The sequence below is a fragment of the Euprymna scolopes genome, chromosome 28, assembly GCF_053919585.1.
Source record: "Euprymna scolopes isolate OS-2025 chromosome 28, ASM5391958v1, whole genome shotgun sequence".
NCBI lineage: Eukaryota > Metazoa > Mollusca > Cephalopoda > Sepiida > Sepiolidae > Euprymna > Euprymna scolopes.
In genome coordinates this window covers 33969173-33986672 of record NC_136509.1, presented here as the reverse complement: position 1 = coordinate 33986672, position 17500 = coordinate 33969173, and the positions used below count along the sequence as shown (strand labels likewise).

General features: G+C 35.9%; 1 protein-coding gene across 2 annotated transcripts in view; it reads right to left on the bottom strand.

Annotated features, from left to right (window-relative positions):
* The window catches only part of LOC145249560 (tubulin polyglutamylase ttll6-like), a 351054-nt gene that overhangs the window by 209537 nt on the left and 124017 nt on the right, over nucleotides 1-17500 (bottom strand). For both annotated transcript variants that reach the window (XM_080111234.1, XM_080111235.1), the window contains exon 3: nucleotides 9885-10014. In XM_080111234.1, coding sequence (XP_079967360.1) covers nucleotides 9885-10014 — 130 coding nt within the window. The remainder of the gene's footprint in view (nucleotides 1-9884; nucleotides 10015-17500) is intronic.

The following is a 17500-nucleotide window of genomic DNA, read 5'->3' as shown; positions in this document are numbered from 1 at the left end:
AATAGAAACGGAACCCAACGGTCACTGTACTAATCGCCACGAACGTCAGAACCCGACTGCCTCGCACCTCCAATGGACCGATTTTTATTCCTCAAGATGGCCTAGCTAATTTGCGATCCTGCGAGATTCCGTCTCTAATAAAAGCAGGCAGGCGCCATCTTGAAACTCTTTCTTCCGCTGCCCCGACCACAGGATCAGCCACCACCCCACACGCCAGGCACACACGGACCCTCTTGCGCCGAGGGCTACGGTTAGTCTCACAAGTCTATTAATGTCCTTTTGTGACCAGTCAACAATGATAAAGCTGTATATTATCGCAGCCATGACTAGTTCGTTAATGGTAGTTTCCGTGTTTTTGTTTGTAAACTGTGTTTTACAAATTTTCCTGATACGGCACACATATTATTTGCAAATTTTCTCTGCACATTTTTCCTCTGTAACAGAATCCATCACTCGCAAACGACCTTGTGTTTGCTTAGCCTGTAAAATGCCAACAGAAAATGTAGAAAAGACGTGCATAATTTTAGAGGGCGCTCATTGATGGACGTATGCCATTAATTTGCATATGTACACAATTGGTAACTGTTAAATCAGACAAATTCTAAAGCATGGGGGGTTGAATGTAGTTTTTTGTTGGACGGTTTAGAATGAGAACGAACGGTGGAAGACAATGTCGAATACACGAGGATTTATTGCAAGTTGAGGAAAGAAAGGAAAAAAGACTTTCCTGTGTTGTATTGATAAGAGGGCGGTTTGACACTGCCAGTTTTTTTTTGTTTTTTTTTTGTCCCCTTTCTATTTTCCTGGCAATCGCGCCGGTTCTTGGCCTTCAGGCTGGGATCAAAGTGTAGTATCTCTTCCGGCAGATACTGCAAGCAAAGACCATATGTGGGGGCAACCCCACATATAAGATCTTGGTCAATGTAGGGGCAACCCTTCATACCAACTGTCACTATCCAGCTACCCTTCTCCCCGGGGAGCTGGTCCCCATTTCTTCCCCTTCACTACTCACATTAAAAATCGGCCTTGTGCCTTATTTGCTCGGTGGGGGAGCAAATAAATACCAAGTTGAATTGTTCCTCTTCTATGTCAAGATAATTGTATTGTTCCTGCTCTTCTAAGTCCTTTATGTCAGTATCATCATCAAACTACGTTTTCCATTTGAATCTTCTTCCCAACTCTGATGGGGCACTTGGCATATTTATCGAGACCAAACTTCATTCAATATCTATAAAGTTATGTGCGACCTGCAAGAGTCGACTTAACTTTATGCGATCTAATATGTAAGCTTAACTGTCTGGCATATTATTTTGCAATTTCAATTATTGTTTTGTTTTTAATCTAATATACTTCTATTTAGAACTATGTATTATTTCCTGGACAAATGTTCCTAATCGGCTGTTATTTTAGGGGGGGGGGCTTTATTGGCCAAAAACATGGCGCGATGACAACAACTATGGAAGGCAGTAATTACTGAAGATACAGTTGAAGATTCAGCATTCCTATCCCGTCGCGGTTAACAACCTGACGAAGACCAGAAGAATAGTTGGCCGAAGCATTGTTAAAAACAACAACTATAAAAAGATGAGGATAATAGTTAAAAAAAAATAAATAAATAAAATGTACAAATTACTCATCTAAAAACAGAATTCCGATAATCAAATAATATATACCATTCAGTACGAACTCGACAATGGAAGATCAGATAGCAAAAAAACTTGGATTTATAAGAGCAAAAAATCCAACTTGCATCTTAAGGGCCTGTGGCGCAGTGGATAGAGACGTTGAATCTCTACAGTTCCAGGTGAGCATTGTCTGAAGATAGCGGTTTCAATCCTACCCAATGCCGGCCAGAGGCTTACTTGTCCAAAACGTGGTGAGACAACAAAAACTATGGAAGGCAGTAATTACTGAAGATTCAGCATTCCTATCTCGTCACAGTTAAGAACCTGATGAAGGCCAGAGGAATAGTTGGTCGAAACATCGTTAAAAACAACAACTATAAAAAAGATGAGGATAATAGTCCGAAATAAAATAATATAGTTCTATTTAGAACTATGTATTATTTCCTGGACAAATGTTCTTTGTCGGCTGTTACTTTAGGGAGACTGGCTTCATTTTCAACAAGTTGCGATCCATTTCTACATTGTAAAGTTTTTAAAAACTTTTACCCTCCCTCCTAAGATCATTGGCCGGCCAAATCGATTTCATATTCCTTTCTTTATTGTCATATATAAAAGATAAATGAATTTGTATTAACATTACCTAAGTTGTATTAATGTTTATCTATCTACTAGCAGGGCGACTCGACGTTGTCCAGTATTGAATAAAGATGAACAAAAATGATCTACACTTCCAATACATTATTGCCATCGAAATCGGTGAAGTCGCCCATTTTTCAATCAAATCAATCAATTGCCTGTTCTAGTCGAGGGACCCACCACAGTATACTTCGAGGAAGCTTCAAGTATCATGGTTCAATTGTGCTCTTCATTTCGGACATACCCCTGTCATATCAAAGAACCTACTGTTGCTTTTATATGTTGATTTCTGATAGTTATCAAAAGATATTCCGATACAAAACCTATTTAAGAACACTCCCGGATACATAAAGTACATTTGTGTGAAATTTTTAAAAAAATTGATCTATCCGTTTTGGCGTCCGTAGGGAACAAACTCAAGACAGACACACAGACAAAATGCCTTTTATATATAAGTAGAAATATGAATAAAGGCAAAAGTTTTTGTTTCATAGTTACAACGAAATAATGAATGAAATGTTTATCATGAATGTTATGTGCTCTTGTGAACTTATAGCATTTGTTCCTCCCATGACGTATATACTCCTGACTAACCCAATAAGCAGCAAAATTCCACCTCTTCACTGTTGAGGGTCCTATATGCCGGAAAATCTATTCTAAGAGTTTCTTCCTTCGGTCTGCTAGACTTTGGAATTCCCTCCCTGTTTCCTGCTTCCCTGACTGTATAAACATGCAGAAGTTTAGGTATAATGTGAACAGACATCTTGCTGTTCAACTCCCTACAGTTCCTATATGCCTTGTTTGGGGTAAAGAAAAGAGTTAAATAAAAGTTGTTTTTTTGTTTTGTTTTTTTGTGATTTTTGTTATTTTTATTCATCTAAAACAATTAGGCACCAGATTTGTAAGGGCACCATAAATGGGGAGTTGTGCAGCGAGACGTTTGTTCACATTGCATTTAAATTTGTACATGTTGATACAGTCAGGAGAAATAGGAAGCAAGGCGAGAATTCCAAAGCCAGAGGTTCAAGAAAAGAAACTATTAGAGTAGAAAGCTTTCCGGCACCCAGTAACCTCTACAGTGAAGAGGTGGGATTTTGCTACATATTAGGTTGGTTAGAGGTATTTACATTGAAAGGGAACAAGTGCAGCAAGTTCGTCGGAGTACATTCTGTTGAAGTACTTGTAAAACAGACACAGGAATGCAAAGTAGGAGTGATGGGACAGGGGCTGGTGCTCGGTAGATGGTGTGGGACCTAATAGGTTATATGCTCTAGGGAGAGACTTGTGGTTGGTGCACCAGCCCAATGCTCAATGCATGGGCGAATGGTGGCTTTGTATGGATATAGGATATTGGTAAGTTGAGACGTTTTCTAGTATTACTAATCCTTATCCTCGATTAATAATTAACGAATGAAAGTTGACAGTGTAGTCATCGTTAATGGTGTGAATCAGGAAGATTTTGATTATTTATGGGAACGGCTCAACAAGAACTTGTTTACATTGGATTTGAAGGCTACCATGTTGTACTTAACCGGGAAGCAGGCCAGCGAAACAGTGTTCTACAGGCGGGCAGTTCTGGGAAAGAAGCTTTGTTCATGGAATCTGTGTTTAGAAGCAGGCACAGATAGAGAGTGGGGGAAATCGCATATAGTGGTTTTAGCTAGTCGAGTGTTTTTGTGAAAGTTTGGGGAGGGGAGACCATAAATCGGAGCTCAGACGAGCACTTGCTATGAAAATAACGATAGAGCAGAGACAGCTAGCAGCGTCTCTTCTGTGAGAAGGAAGTTGTAGGGAAGAGAAAAAGAACATCACCTATTAGGTTTACAAGCCAGTTTTGAACTCTATCAAGACTGGATAGGGCGCGCCAAGCAGCTCTTGCTCAGATGTGGCAGCAGTACTCCATTTTAGGGCCTACCTAGCTCTTATACAGATAGAGGATTGCATCGGCAATGAGATACCTACTGGAGCAGTGGAGTGATCTTGTTTCTGACAAAAGGAGGAAGAATTGTTAGTTTCTGGGTTGGAATCTATCCATCTTAGACTTATTGTTGGTCGGTTTTTGACCTTACAGCATTTAAACAGTGTTTTTTTTTTTTTATTAGTTCTTTATATCAAGTGGCTTAATGCCTTGTCTGGGGCGATTTCTATTAAAAAAACAAAAAAAAAAACAATATCAAACTACCAAATAACCAATGTTTTTGTATTTTTTTTTTTAAATAATAATTTTTTTTTTTAAATAGTAAATGTTTATAAAAAAATAAATTCCCTAAAATTTCAGTCCGTCAAAACCAAAACAAAAAAAAATAGAAAAAAAAAAATGATAGAAAAAAGAACATAAAAATATAAAAATTAAAAAACCAAAAAAAAAACAGTATGCCAGTTTGTCTAAATTAAAATCGGTTGCTTCTTGTTGTTTTTGACATAAGCGTCCCAGGTTGATCGAATGAAATGCTTCGCTTCCTTTATTTTGTCCTCTGTCATTAAATTCCATGGGCGTTGTTTCTGTCAAAGAGGTAAAAATTATTAGTTTCTGGATCGGAATCTATCGTTGGTTAGTTTTTGACCTTATAGTATTTAAACATTTTGTTTTTAACTCCTTATATTAAGTGGCTTAATGTCTTGTCTGGAGCGATTTCCATAAAACAAATATCACGCAACGCAAACAGAGAATCAACAGGAGTCAATGTGCCTTAATTTATAATGCATAAATATTAAACAAAAACTTAACGAATCCTTTCTTTTCTCTTATTACGTGGACATGTCAAACAATTAAGCTTAACTAAGTTTTATATTACGTTTCTGAATTGTTCTGGTTAGAATAGTTGGAAAAAAAATCAATTGTAAAAGTGATATTCTCCTGAAGGTTGAAGGTTCAATCCTCAGTGTGGGCGACCGAAAAATACAACCGCGTATTACTTAGAACCTCTATCCAGTCATGGCTGACGGAACAAGAGCATGCTAATCGCGTGAAGTAAATAAAGGGTGTCCAAATTCCTGAGTTCGGCAGAAATATTCCCGAGTTAGATAAACAAGATACACCTGAAGAAAGTCGGAGGTTACATCGACCGAAACGTTGTGAAAATGGCACTCAAGATGAGAACAATAGTCTGAAGAATCCAAATAATAAGTTTTATTTGTGATAATCTTTCAACCGCTAACTTCAAACGGATATTGCTAAAGATAGAAATCTCCTATTATAATTATCTCCTTTTTATTTTTGTTCTATTCAAACAAGGTATATTGTTACTGAAGCGTAAGGAACTACTGTAATAGAGGGCAGATTTATAGGAGGCAATCTGGATGGGGAGTTAGGGAGCAAGATATTTTTTTACCTTACATTTAAATTTCTGCCTGTTGGTATTGTCGGAGGAAAACAGGTAACAGGAAACGAATTTATGCAAGTACAAAATGTATGTTTGGTTTACTTTCGTCAGCCTTGTAACTCTCGCTTCCCTTATTTTGTCCTTTAGTCCTCACATTCCATGAACGATGTTTCTGACGACGAGGGAAGAATTGTTGTTTTCTGGATCAGAATCTATTCCATTGAACACTTCTCATTGGCAACTTTTTGACGTTGAAGTAGTATTTTATTTTTAGCTCTTTACATCAAGTGGCTACATGCCTTGTCTAGAGCGATTTCCATGAAAAAAAAAAAAATAGAAACGCAAGTGGTCACAGAAAAGAAGACAGGGTAGAAAGTCTTCCAGCGTCTTTGGACTTCTTCAATGAACGGGTGGGATTTAGTAACTATTGGGGTGGGTCAGGGATATTTCCGTTTCATTGATGCAAGTACGAGTTCATTAGAATACATTTCGTGCAAGTATTTATAAAATAAGCACATGGATGCAACCTGGCAGTGATGTGACAGAATATGAAGCTTGGTATACAGTATGGTACTTATTATGTTGGAAATTATTTTTATACTCCGTCCAAGACGGAGAAGCTAGTGGTAGGTAAACCAACCCAGATATTGCATTACAAATTAGATTTCTCCAAACAGCTTTCTTTTACACAACTCTGATTATATGAATGCATTATCTCTGTCTTTCATAATGTGTGTGTGGGGGGGTGTATCCACATTTGTGTGTGTGGGGGGGGTATCCACATTTGTGTGTGCGTGTGTGTGGGGGGGGGTCTGGGTGTGGGTGGTGGGTGTGTGGGGGTGTATCCACATTTGTGTGTGTGTATGTGTGGGTGGGGGGTATCCACATTTGTGTGTGTGTGTGTGTGTGCGTGTGCGTGTGTGGGGGGTCTGGGTGTGGGTAGTGGGGGGTATCCACATTTGTGGGGGGGGTTGTGTGTGTGTGTGTGTGTGTGTGTGTGTGTGTGTGTGTGTGTGTGGGTGTGTATCCACATTTGTGTGTGTGTGTGTGTATGGGGGGGGGTGTATCCACATTTGTAGTCACCAAGACAACGTTACCGATAACAACCACAACGGTCTTGGTGGCCATAAATTCAAATTCTGCTTGTCAAATGACGAAGCAGCAGATGTGCTAGTATCTTAAAAAGACAAGTTATTCATTTCAAAGCATTAATAGGTAGATAGAACACGTACATCAAATCTGTTGCCAAGGCTGCTGAAAAAATTGGTGGGATCGTTCTACTGTTCCAGTAAATATCTCACTGCTGATGCAATTCTTTACCTGTATAAGAGCCAGGTATGTTAAAGGATGGAGTACTGTTGCCACATCTGGGCAAGTGCTGCTTAGAGCAGCTTATCCTGCCTTGACAGAATTCAAAATAGACTTTGTAGCCTAGTGAAGAATGCCCTTTCCTCTTCTCTGCAACTTCTTTCCCCCAGAAGACACGTTGTGAGCCTGTCTCTGCTTTATTGTTATTTTTGCGTCATCTGAGCTCCAATCTATGGTCCCCCTCCCAGCCAAACTTTCATGAAAAACACTCGTCTAACTGAAACCACTATCAATAATTTCCCCTACTGTGCCTAAACCTAAATGTACATTCCATGAACAAAGTTTCTTTCTTAGAACTGCAGGCCCGTAAAACTCTGTTCCATTTTCCTGCTTTCTAACTGACTACAATATGGTCGTCTTCAAGTCCAATGTAAACAAGTTCTTGATAAGCCGTCTCCTTAAGTAATCCAATTTACCAAATTTCCACTACTAACGATTACTATGACATTTTCCTATTGACTACTGTACACTCATTAGCCCTTATCCTTGAGTGGCATCCGGGCCTTGATAAGTGGTGACTCCTTTGTAAAAAAAAAGGGGGTTCTTCTTTCTTGCTTGTCTTTGAAGCATGCGGTTATATAACAGTTTCCCATTATTTTAAAGCAGTCCTTTTCAATAGTAGAGTACTCTTCAGGCTCTCTCCAGCTGCACCGTTTGGGCGCTCAAGGATAGACAAGTCAGTGTTTTCTTGTATGGTTTTTCTCTCTACATTTGCGGATGGTTGGATCAGTTTTGTAGCCTCATCTAGTCATGGCGACTTTTGATCCCCCCATTCTTGTTCTCGGGTGGTTGGAGTGTTTTCCATTAGTGCCATGATATTTATGAACCGGGAAGGAAAGCCCCAGAATGGGAGATTCCCATATCAGTTGAAGGAGGGGCATTCTCTAGCCGCCTAATCTCTTCATAAGATATTGTTAGGGGTTTGACATGGCTGGGGGGGGGGTCGAAGCCTTTGTCAATGAAATTGTTTCCATTTTCAAGGTGACCAGTATTGTGTTAGATTTAAAATCAAAATTTTTAAAAATCTAAACAAACTTTGAAGATTTAGCAGAGAAGAAACTCAAATACACAACATATAAATGTTACCAAAGGTAAGATAAGTTACTCTTCTACCTATCTGGATAAGTTTTTTTTTTTTTTCACAAAGGAGTCACCACTTATCAAAGCCTTAAGGCCACTCGAGGATAAGAGTTAATGAGTGTACAGTAGCCAATGGGACAATATTGCAGTAATTGTTATTAGTGCAAATAGTGTTTTAACTTATTTTAAAGCGTTTATTCAGTTTGAAAAACAAATAATGTCGAGTTCGTAAGTTAAACCGACAACAACATGCCCAACAAGAACATTCCATCTTTGGAGTGTCAATAATGGTTTAAAAGTCAAAAATAAATAAAATACTGATAGAAATCCGCCCAATAAGTGTCACCGTGTTATTAGATATTTGGATTTTTACCCCCCCCCCCCCCGCTTTTTTTTTTTGTTGGCTTCTCTGTTGAATCCCCTAAATTTTTTTGTTATTATCCTTTGTATTATGAATGTTATCGGAATTGAAAAAGGTTTTGATTTTCAATAAACCACCAAGACAACACCGCTAATGATACCCATAACATGAATTACATAAAAAAAATAAGTTTATTTATTTTTTAATATAAAATAATACTGGTCACTCTGAAGATGGAGTTTTATTCCAAAAAATTAAAGATTAAAGTAAAAAGAATTTTTCTTTTTTTTTTTTTTAGTGGAAATTGCTCCAGACAAGGCATGAAGCCAATTGATCTAAGAAGCTAAAAAAATAAATTTAACCCAACAGAAATTACCTCTCTCTCAATTTTTAAGATGAGGGTTTTATATTTATTATTATGTTTACCTTATTTGGAAATCGTTCAAGACAAGGCATGAAGCCACTTGATGTAAGGAGCTATAAAAAAATAAGATCCAATAGACATTAACTTTCTTCCCATTTCTAAGATAGCGAAGTTTTATTTATTGTTTCCCTTGTTTTATGGAAATTGCTCCGGACAAGAAATGAAGCCACTTGATATAAAGAGCTGAAAAAATACTATGTCAAAAAATTGCCAACAATAAGCGTTAGATGTATAGATTCAAACCCAGAAAATAACAATTCTCCTTCTTTTGTCAGAAACATTGCTCATTGAATGTGAGGACTAAAGGACAAAATAAAAGAAGCAAATGAAAGAATTTTGCATTGTTAAAGACTTTGATTTTCAATTTGGAGAAATCTGATCTCATCGAGCAGTTCACCATTTTTATAGATTTGGTTAATTTGACATAAACTTGTCATTTTGGGGGTGGGGATTAAAACGATTTTCATTCGTTGAAAATACTTTGATTTAACACGTTCCTGTGAAAACTAACTTGATTTTGGATATGAGGAAAGGAGCAAATCTCAATGAAGCAGGGTAGCTATTTTAGACATTTACTCTTTAGCGTTTGCACTAATCGTGTCTTAATCTCACTAGATGTTATCTGCATTGAGAAAGGCTTAGATTTTCCACCAAGACAAAATTGCAGATATAACACCCATGGACGAGGGGTGAGAATACGAGTACACAGGCGGCTCTCATTTCATTTATTACCGGGGAAACACTAGTAAGAAATAAAAATAAAATGACATCTTCAATTAAAGAAAGGTTATCCACAAGTTTTTTTTGTTTTTTTTTTTACTTCCAGTTCTGCTACATGATGAATGCCCTGGAAAAGTCCCTTCTGATTAATGTTTACCAGTTTTAAAATATTCTGTTATTCTGGGGGGGGGGGGGGAGCAGAGTTAGTTTTCTTATTTTAAAACTTGTAAACATTGATCAGAAGGGACTTTTCCAGGGCATTCACCATGAAGCAGAATGGTCAGCAGAAAACGGAAGTAAAAAAAAAAATTAAAAAAAAAAAAACGAAAACAAATTAAATAACTCACTTCTTTCTTCTCCTTATCTTCTTTTTCTTGCCTTCTTTTGAAGGAGACTTGAGCAGTTTTAATGGCTCCACCTGCTTTTCAACCTCAACATCGGCCTCAGCCTCCGCCTCCACTTCTTCCCCAAGACACTCTGCGGAAACAAATGGCGAGTTTAAAAGAAAGTGCAGATTTTGTTCAAATAAATTTCCTCAACTCAACAACAGTAAATAAATTATTTGGGTTTGTATTACTGTACACATAGATTCGAAAAAGTTGTCAAAAAACAAATATATAACAAATAAATGTTATCAAAGGCAAGATAAGTTACTTTTCTGCCAAACTGGATATATATTTTGTGTTTTTATTCAATGTAACATATTTATTCAGCTCGAAAAACATACAGTGTTTACCGATGTATTCGAAAATTCAAGATGGCGTCTCACACCCTCTTTAACACCGTAAGTTTGGAAAAAGGTGTTATAAATAAAAAAAACTATACAAAATACTATTAAAACCCCGCCGAATATATGTCAACCTATATTGAGCGAATATATGTCAACCTATATTGACCGAATATATGTTAACATATATTGAGCGAGTTTTTAACAGTATTTTATCCGGTTTTTTATTTATAACATCTTTTCCCACACTTACCGTGTTAAAGAGAGAATCAGACGCCATCTTGAATGTTCCAATACATCGGTAAACACTGTATGGTTTTCGAGCTGAATAAACATGTTACATGTTATTTATATATTTTATGTAATTTATATGTAATTTATATATTTTATGTAATTTATATATTTTATGTAATTTATATGTAATTTATATGTAATTTATATATTTTATGTAATTTTTTGCGGACTATTATCCTTATCTGTATCGTTGTTGTCTCACAACGTTTCGACCAACTATTCCCCTGTCCTACGTCAGGTGGTAAACCGCGACGAGATAGGAATTTTGAGTCTCTTAACCATATCCTCAGTAATTACTGTCTTTGATAGTTGTTGTCGTCTCACCACGTTTTGAGCAACTAAGCCTCTGACCGACTTTAGGTAGGATTGAACTCGATATCTTCAGACCATGCTCACTTGGAAACGTAAAGATTTAACATCTCTATCCACTGTGCCACAGAACAACAACTAGAAGATGAGGATAATTGTTTACAAATAAACAATTAAGTAAATAAATTGTTTAATTTTTTAAAAAAATGTTACAGACGCAGACAATGTTTTTGGAAGCAAACGCTGACAATGTTATTGGAAGGCAGTTTTATTAGAACAAACACAGTGTTAGTGGAAGCAGACACAGTGTTATCAGTGACAGACAGGCGCAGACAGTGTTATTGAAGACAGATATCAACAAAATCAGAGATAGAAAGACAAGTATAGACAATCGAATCTGACACAAACAGACATAGTAAGAATTGGAAATAGACAGCCTTAATCGGTATTAGAAATTGACACAAAATAGACAGAAACAGGATGCACGATATGCACCCATTACATATCTGAATAGCTGGACGTGATCAAGCTAATCGGGCAAGGAAGAACCGAAGAGAGCGTAATTGATACAAACATTTTCAGGTTGGGTGCAAATATTTTCAGGTCGGGTGCAAATATTTTCAGGTTGGGTGCAAATATGTTGAAAGGAGATTCGGACAGATTGCAGATGATTTGCAAGTCGCGCAACGTCCGCTACTGAGATAATTCAGCCAACTGCAATCGAGTAATAAGAAGAAATTGTGTCGTAAGACAGAAAATTAAGATAATCAGTGACGGGCAAGACAAATATAATTACGGACAACTTTCAAAACAAAATCAAGCGAAATTGATTGAATAAAAGAAAAAAAAATGTGAACACAAGACATCGGAGAGAAGAAAATAAAATTAACGAAACTGATGCAATTACAACGGATACGTTGACGTTGACAGTCGAGTCAAAAGCATCATCATCATCGAAAGTAAAAAAAAAAAAAAAGAAAAAGGAAAAATGGGGAAAAAATTAATCAGTCACTGATCGATATCCGCGCTTCTGTTTATGCAAGTCTGACTGGACACAATCAGCAAATGAATTTGCCTGTCTTATTTGTAACTAGAAAAGGAAAAAAAACGACACTTGCTAACTTTACCGGAACATGTTGGACATTATTCAGCTGCAAAATAAAGGTCAATATTTAGCAGGCCATGTCCAGTCATTTGACAAGGTGGATGTGTTCCAGTGAGAGGTCATACCCCAGCCATCCAAGAAACACCCATTAACAGTCGATCAATAAATGCTTTTGGGGGGAGGGGATAACTGCTGATTGGCGTGGTATAGTACAGACCCAAATAAAATACCACCCACGAAGTTTCTACTATATAAAAGGAACTTTGTGTGTGTGTGTGTGTGTGTGTGTGTGTGTGTGTGTGTGTGTGTGTGTGTGTGTGTGTGTGTGTGTGTGTGTGTGTGTGTGTGTGTTTAATTTTCTTCCTTTGAAGATTGTAACGCTGGGTGTGGGGCAGCCAAACCAGCTGCCAACAACTTTTTATTGAAACCAACCGAGAGCTCTTTTTAGTATCTTCGCGGTTCCCTTAAGTGCAAGTATCTGGATCTCTTTTGCACTTGGTTCACCAGGAATATTAGTTAGGTAGGACTTCAGGTTCTTCTTCATAAGCCCTGTGGCACCTATAATAACTGGTATGATTGATATTTCCTTAAGATTCCAGTTTCTTTTCATATCAAACATGAGACATTGATATTTGGTCTGTTTCTCCCTTTCAGCTCTGTTCAGACCTCCATCATTAGGGACACTCACTTCAACCAAGGTTGCAACTCTCTGATTTATTCCCTATAACTATGTCAGGCTTGGCAGCAGCATTTTCAAAGTAGGTGGCTGTAGGGATGACATGGTCGTAATGTATGTTATAGAAGTCATTTCCAACTGTTCTTTCAGGTTGATGTTCCCAGGATTTGCTGCTACATTGGATGTTTAATTCTTTACAGATGATCCAGTGGAAGTACTTGTGTGTGTGTGTGTGTGTGTGTGTGTGTGAGTGAGTGAGTGAGTGAGTGAGTGAGTGAGTGAGTGAGAGAGAGAGAGAGAGAGAGAGAGAGAGAGAGAGTTCTTTAAGGGACTCTAAAATGGATGAGTTTTTTTATAAAATTTTCAATGAAAGTACTTTATGTGCTTGGCAGTGCTCTTAGTTAGGTTTTGTATCGGAATGTCTTCAGTAAGTATCGATAATTGATAATTGAAATAATCTGATGAAAGAAGGAACAGGTGATTTTGATCAAAGTTAACACCTTACACAGCCTAACATCACAAGTGCGTTTGAGAAGTTTTATTACTACACAAGCTGAAAAGCCTGACATATAAAATCAACAATAAGTTCTTTGATATGACAAGGACACATTTGAAATGAATGTTTCTGTTTAAAGCACAATTGCACCATGATACTTGACTTTTTCATTTTAAACTTAAATTCAAGCCATTATCACCGCACAAGTAGTAATTCCAAGCCTATAAAATCAAAAATAGGTTCTCGGATATGATAGGGGTGTATTAGAATTGAATGTTTCTGTTTAGAGCACAATTGAAGCATGATACTTGACCTTTTCATTTTAAATTTTAATTCAAACCATTATGTATAAAAATAATTTTATAAAATCAACAGTAGGTTCTCTACAGTGCAATATAGACTATAATGTATTGTGGACTAAGTCACTGTGGAGAGGCTTCCTCCTAGTGCACCACGATGGGTCCCCAACTAGAGCAGGCAATCAATCAATTTAATTGAAAAATGGGCAATGTCTTCGATTTCGATGAGAATAAAAAAAATATGGGCATGTAAAACATTCATTAATAATCATTCAATCCCGAGCAACATTGAGTCTCTCTGCTAGTTATATCATTTGGATTCTTCAGACTACTGTTTTCACCGGGAGTGTTGTTTTCACAACGTTTCGGCCGATGTAACCTCCAACCTTCTTCAGGTGTATCTTGTCGAAGTCAAGAATCTTTTTGTCAAACTCAACAATCTGCACAGAATTTCAAACGGAACTCTTTATTTAATCCACGGAGACAGCATGCTCTCGTTCCGTCAGCCATGACTGGGTAGACGTTTTAAGTAATTTACAATTGTATTTTAAGTATCGCCCATACTGAAAATTGAACCTTCAATCACCCAGAATTTTACCAAGTAGTTTATCCACTATGACATGGGTCCTTGCATATTCCATGCAGATTCCCGAGTTCGACAGAGAGATTCCCGAGTCCGACAAGATACACCTGAAGAAGGTCGGAGGTTATATCGACTGAGACGTTTTATGAATAACACTGAAGATGAGAACAGCACTTCGAAGAATCCAAATAATATGAAAAATCAATTCTAATCTAAAAAATTCAGGAACGTAATATGTTCCATCTTTCTATTTTTATTTCCTGTTAAAATATGCTTTCTCTCCTCCACCGTTAACCCTTTTTGATAAAAAAAAAATCAACATATGCATTATTATTATTATAGAGAATGACTTAACATACATGCCAAGCACGGAATTGTTAATAAAATACACAATTTTTTTCTACAACCATATTTTTTTATGGAAATAACTCCAGACAAGGAGTGAAGCCAATTGATGTAAGGTGCTAACAATAACGAAAGATGATTATTGTAAAGACAGCAGATGCCTATTGACCTTAGTCTTGAAAAGACTAAGGCAGGAGGAAAACAGTCAGCAGAAAAGAGTTCCACAAAGTTGCAGTTCTTGGAAAGAAGCTACTGTAATAAGAAGCTGTATTACAATGAGGTATCCAAACAGTGAACTGACGGGAACCAACGAGTAAAACAAACAAAGGAAGCAAGAAATAGACAGACAATTCCGAAAAATACATGCGATAATATATATTTTTTTTATTTTTGGAATCCTTTCGAGATTAGTAATTTATTTATTTATTTATATATTTATTTATTTGTTTGTTTGTTTATTTATTTGTTTATTTATTTGCGGACTATTATCCTCATCTTCTATCCCAACTATCCCTCTGGCCTTCGATGGGATAGAGATGCTGAGTTTCTTAACTGCATCCTCAGCAATTATTGCCTTCCATAGTCAGAAGCAAAGCCACGAGAATCTCAGAACGGAAAGCGGCAAGCCAAAAAATTGAAACACAGAAACTGAGTCCTAACAATATTAAACGAAACAAGCCATTTCGTACCCCAATTCATAACTGAACCCAGGTCAACTTTTCTAAGGTAGCTAAATATTTTGATTGATCCGAGGGAGATGGGTGAGAAGCAACACCAGAATAAAAAAAAATGGTAAAAATCAATTTAATACAAATAAATTCCAGTCTATTCCTGATCTGAACACAAAATTTCAATCATGGATGCCATTCAATGATAGAGACACTTAGATACGATGTGCAAATAACGTTGAGACCTCCCCCCCCCTTTTAGCACTGCCCGGATTTTGATTGTGATAGCCCTGTTCGATTCGGGAATAATCTGGGATTTTTTGATAAGATAAAAATATCCCCACAAATAAAAATCTGAGGAGTTAAAATCCAGTGAGTATGAAGCCCATTCAGGATCACACCTCCTACTGATGAAACGATCACCAAAGTGTTGAATAACAATAAAACAATGAATTTGCTTATCTAATTTACAGCTAAAAAGGATACTGACCGATTTTACTCACACGTGTTGGACATTGCTCAGGCACAAACTAAAAGATAATACTTATTTTTACACAAGATCCCAAAAGATTTCAAAAGATTCCAAAAGATTACAAAAAATTCCAAAGGATTTCAAAAGTTTTTGAAAGATACCAAAAGATTTTGAAAGATCCCAAAAGATTCCAAAAGATCCCAAAAGATTCCAAAACATTCCAAAAGTTTCTGAAAGATTTCGAAAGATCCTAAAAGATTCTGAAATATCCCGACAGATTCTAAAAAATTCCAAAAGATTCCAAATAACGAATTTTACTAAACAAAAGCGAGCTCACAAAATCAACTAGTATATATATAAAAGTCAATGTTTATTTATGTGTTACTAGCGAGGAAGGGGTGCCCGGCGTTGCCCAGTCATAAAATATGCTTAAATATATTTTAATTTATCCAGATTTCATATATATTATTATAGAGTGAATTTTCTGTCGATTATTTCATATGATATAGTACCGAATGTAATCGTGATTTCCAAAGTAAAAAAAATAATTATGGCTTGGGTACTATCAGCTAGAATCGAAACCAAAACCTATAGCAAAACTGTAGTATAAAAAGCTTGTAACGTTACCACTGAATTCATTAACAATAAACTAACATGAATATACAAAATGTATAACGATTTGTTTATGCATATAAGAATAGTTTTAGTCAACTCATGCTTGGCAAGTTCTGATTTCTTTCGATTTTGAGCCTTTTTTGACCCCTTAAAAATTATTTTAACTGGCTAAAGACCCATAAAAGAACAGTTGACAAAAAATGCAATCATTTTAGCCGTCTCGCATCAGACTGCAACTTTTCGATTCGGAAGAGATGGGGTTTGAAAAAATGGAGACAGACATAGTGAGTATGATAAATGAAATTAGATGCGTTAGCAATTCAGACATTCAAATAAGTTTCAATAAGACTGACATTTTTTCATGGAATCTAAAGACAGCATTGAAATTTTCCTTAAATTCCATCTTAGGTTACTAGGGGCTATGATCGGTTAGGTTCATAAACGAACTGAGTGTTGCATTTCTATGCTTGTCTTACAAATATTTTAATGGAATGTGCTTAAATAAGTAAAAAAAAAGAAAAAGTAAAAAAGTTTTTTAAAAAAAGTAAAAAAATAAGTGAAAAAAGAAAAAGTAAAAAAAGTTTTTAAAAAAAAGTTAAAAAAATAAGTAAAAAAAGAAAAAAGTAAAAAAGTAAAAAAAATAAGTAAAAAAACAAAAATAAAACAAGTAAAACAAGTAAAAAAGTTTTTAAAAAAAAGTAAAAGTAAAAAAGTTAAAAAAAAGTAAAAAATAAATAAGCAAAAAAATAAAAAGTAAAAAAAAGTAAAAAAGTAAAAAAAATTTAAAAAAAGTTTAAAAAATCAGATACATTAGAACATACAGACACATCATACATCTTTTAAAATACATTTTTATTTCAGTGAAGAACGTATTTAAAAATGGGGTTCAAGCACATAAATTATTTTTGTTGGTATTTTTTAAATTAAATAACAAATTCGATTCGTTGAAACCATTTGTCGTTTTACAGCTGCAGAATTTCTTTTTTTGATAATAACTTTGACTGCATTCATTTCTTGTTTTGTCTTTTAAGTCATACTTAACTTGTACAGGAATTTCTCTTTAAAAATCTGACTTTGAACAATTTCATTTATTGCTTTATATTTTTTATTTTTGTTTTTTACATATTTAACTCACGCAGACGACAATTACAAATCAATTGTAATTGCTGAATTTAGAAAAGTAGCAGAATATTTTCTGTCTTAATTAAAACTTCGAACATGTAATTGGTTTAAGAAAACCACTGTTACTATTAGCATGATGTAAACTCTATCCTTCACTGCAAACCCCGGGAAACGCCGGGAGCCGTGCTAATTACTTTTAAACATTGATTAACCATTGACTCGTTTCTCAATACTTTTGCTTTCAACAATCAA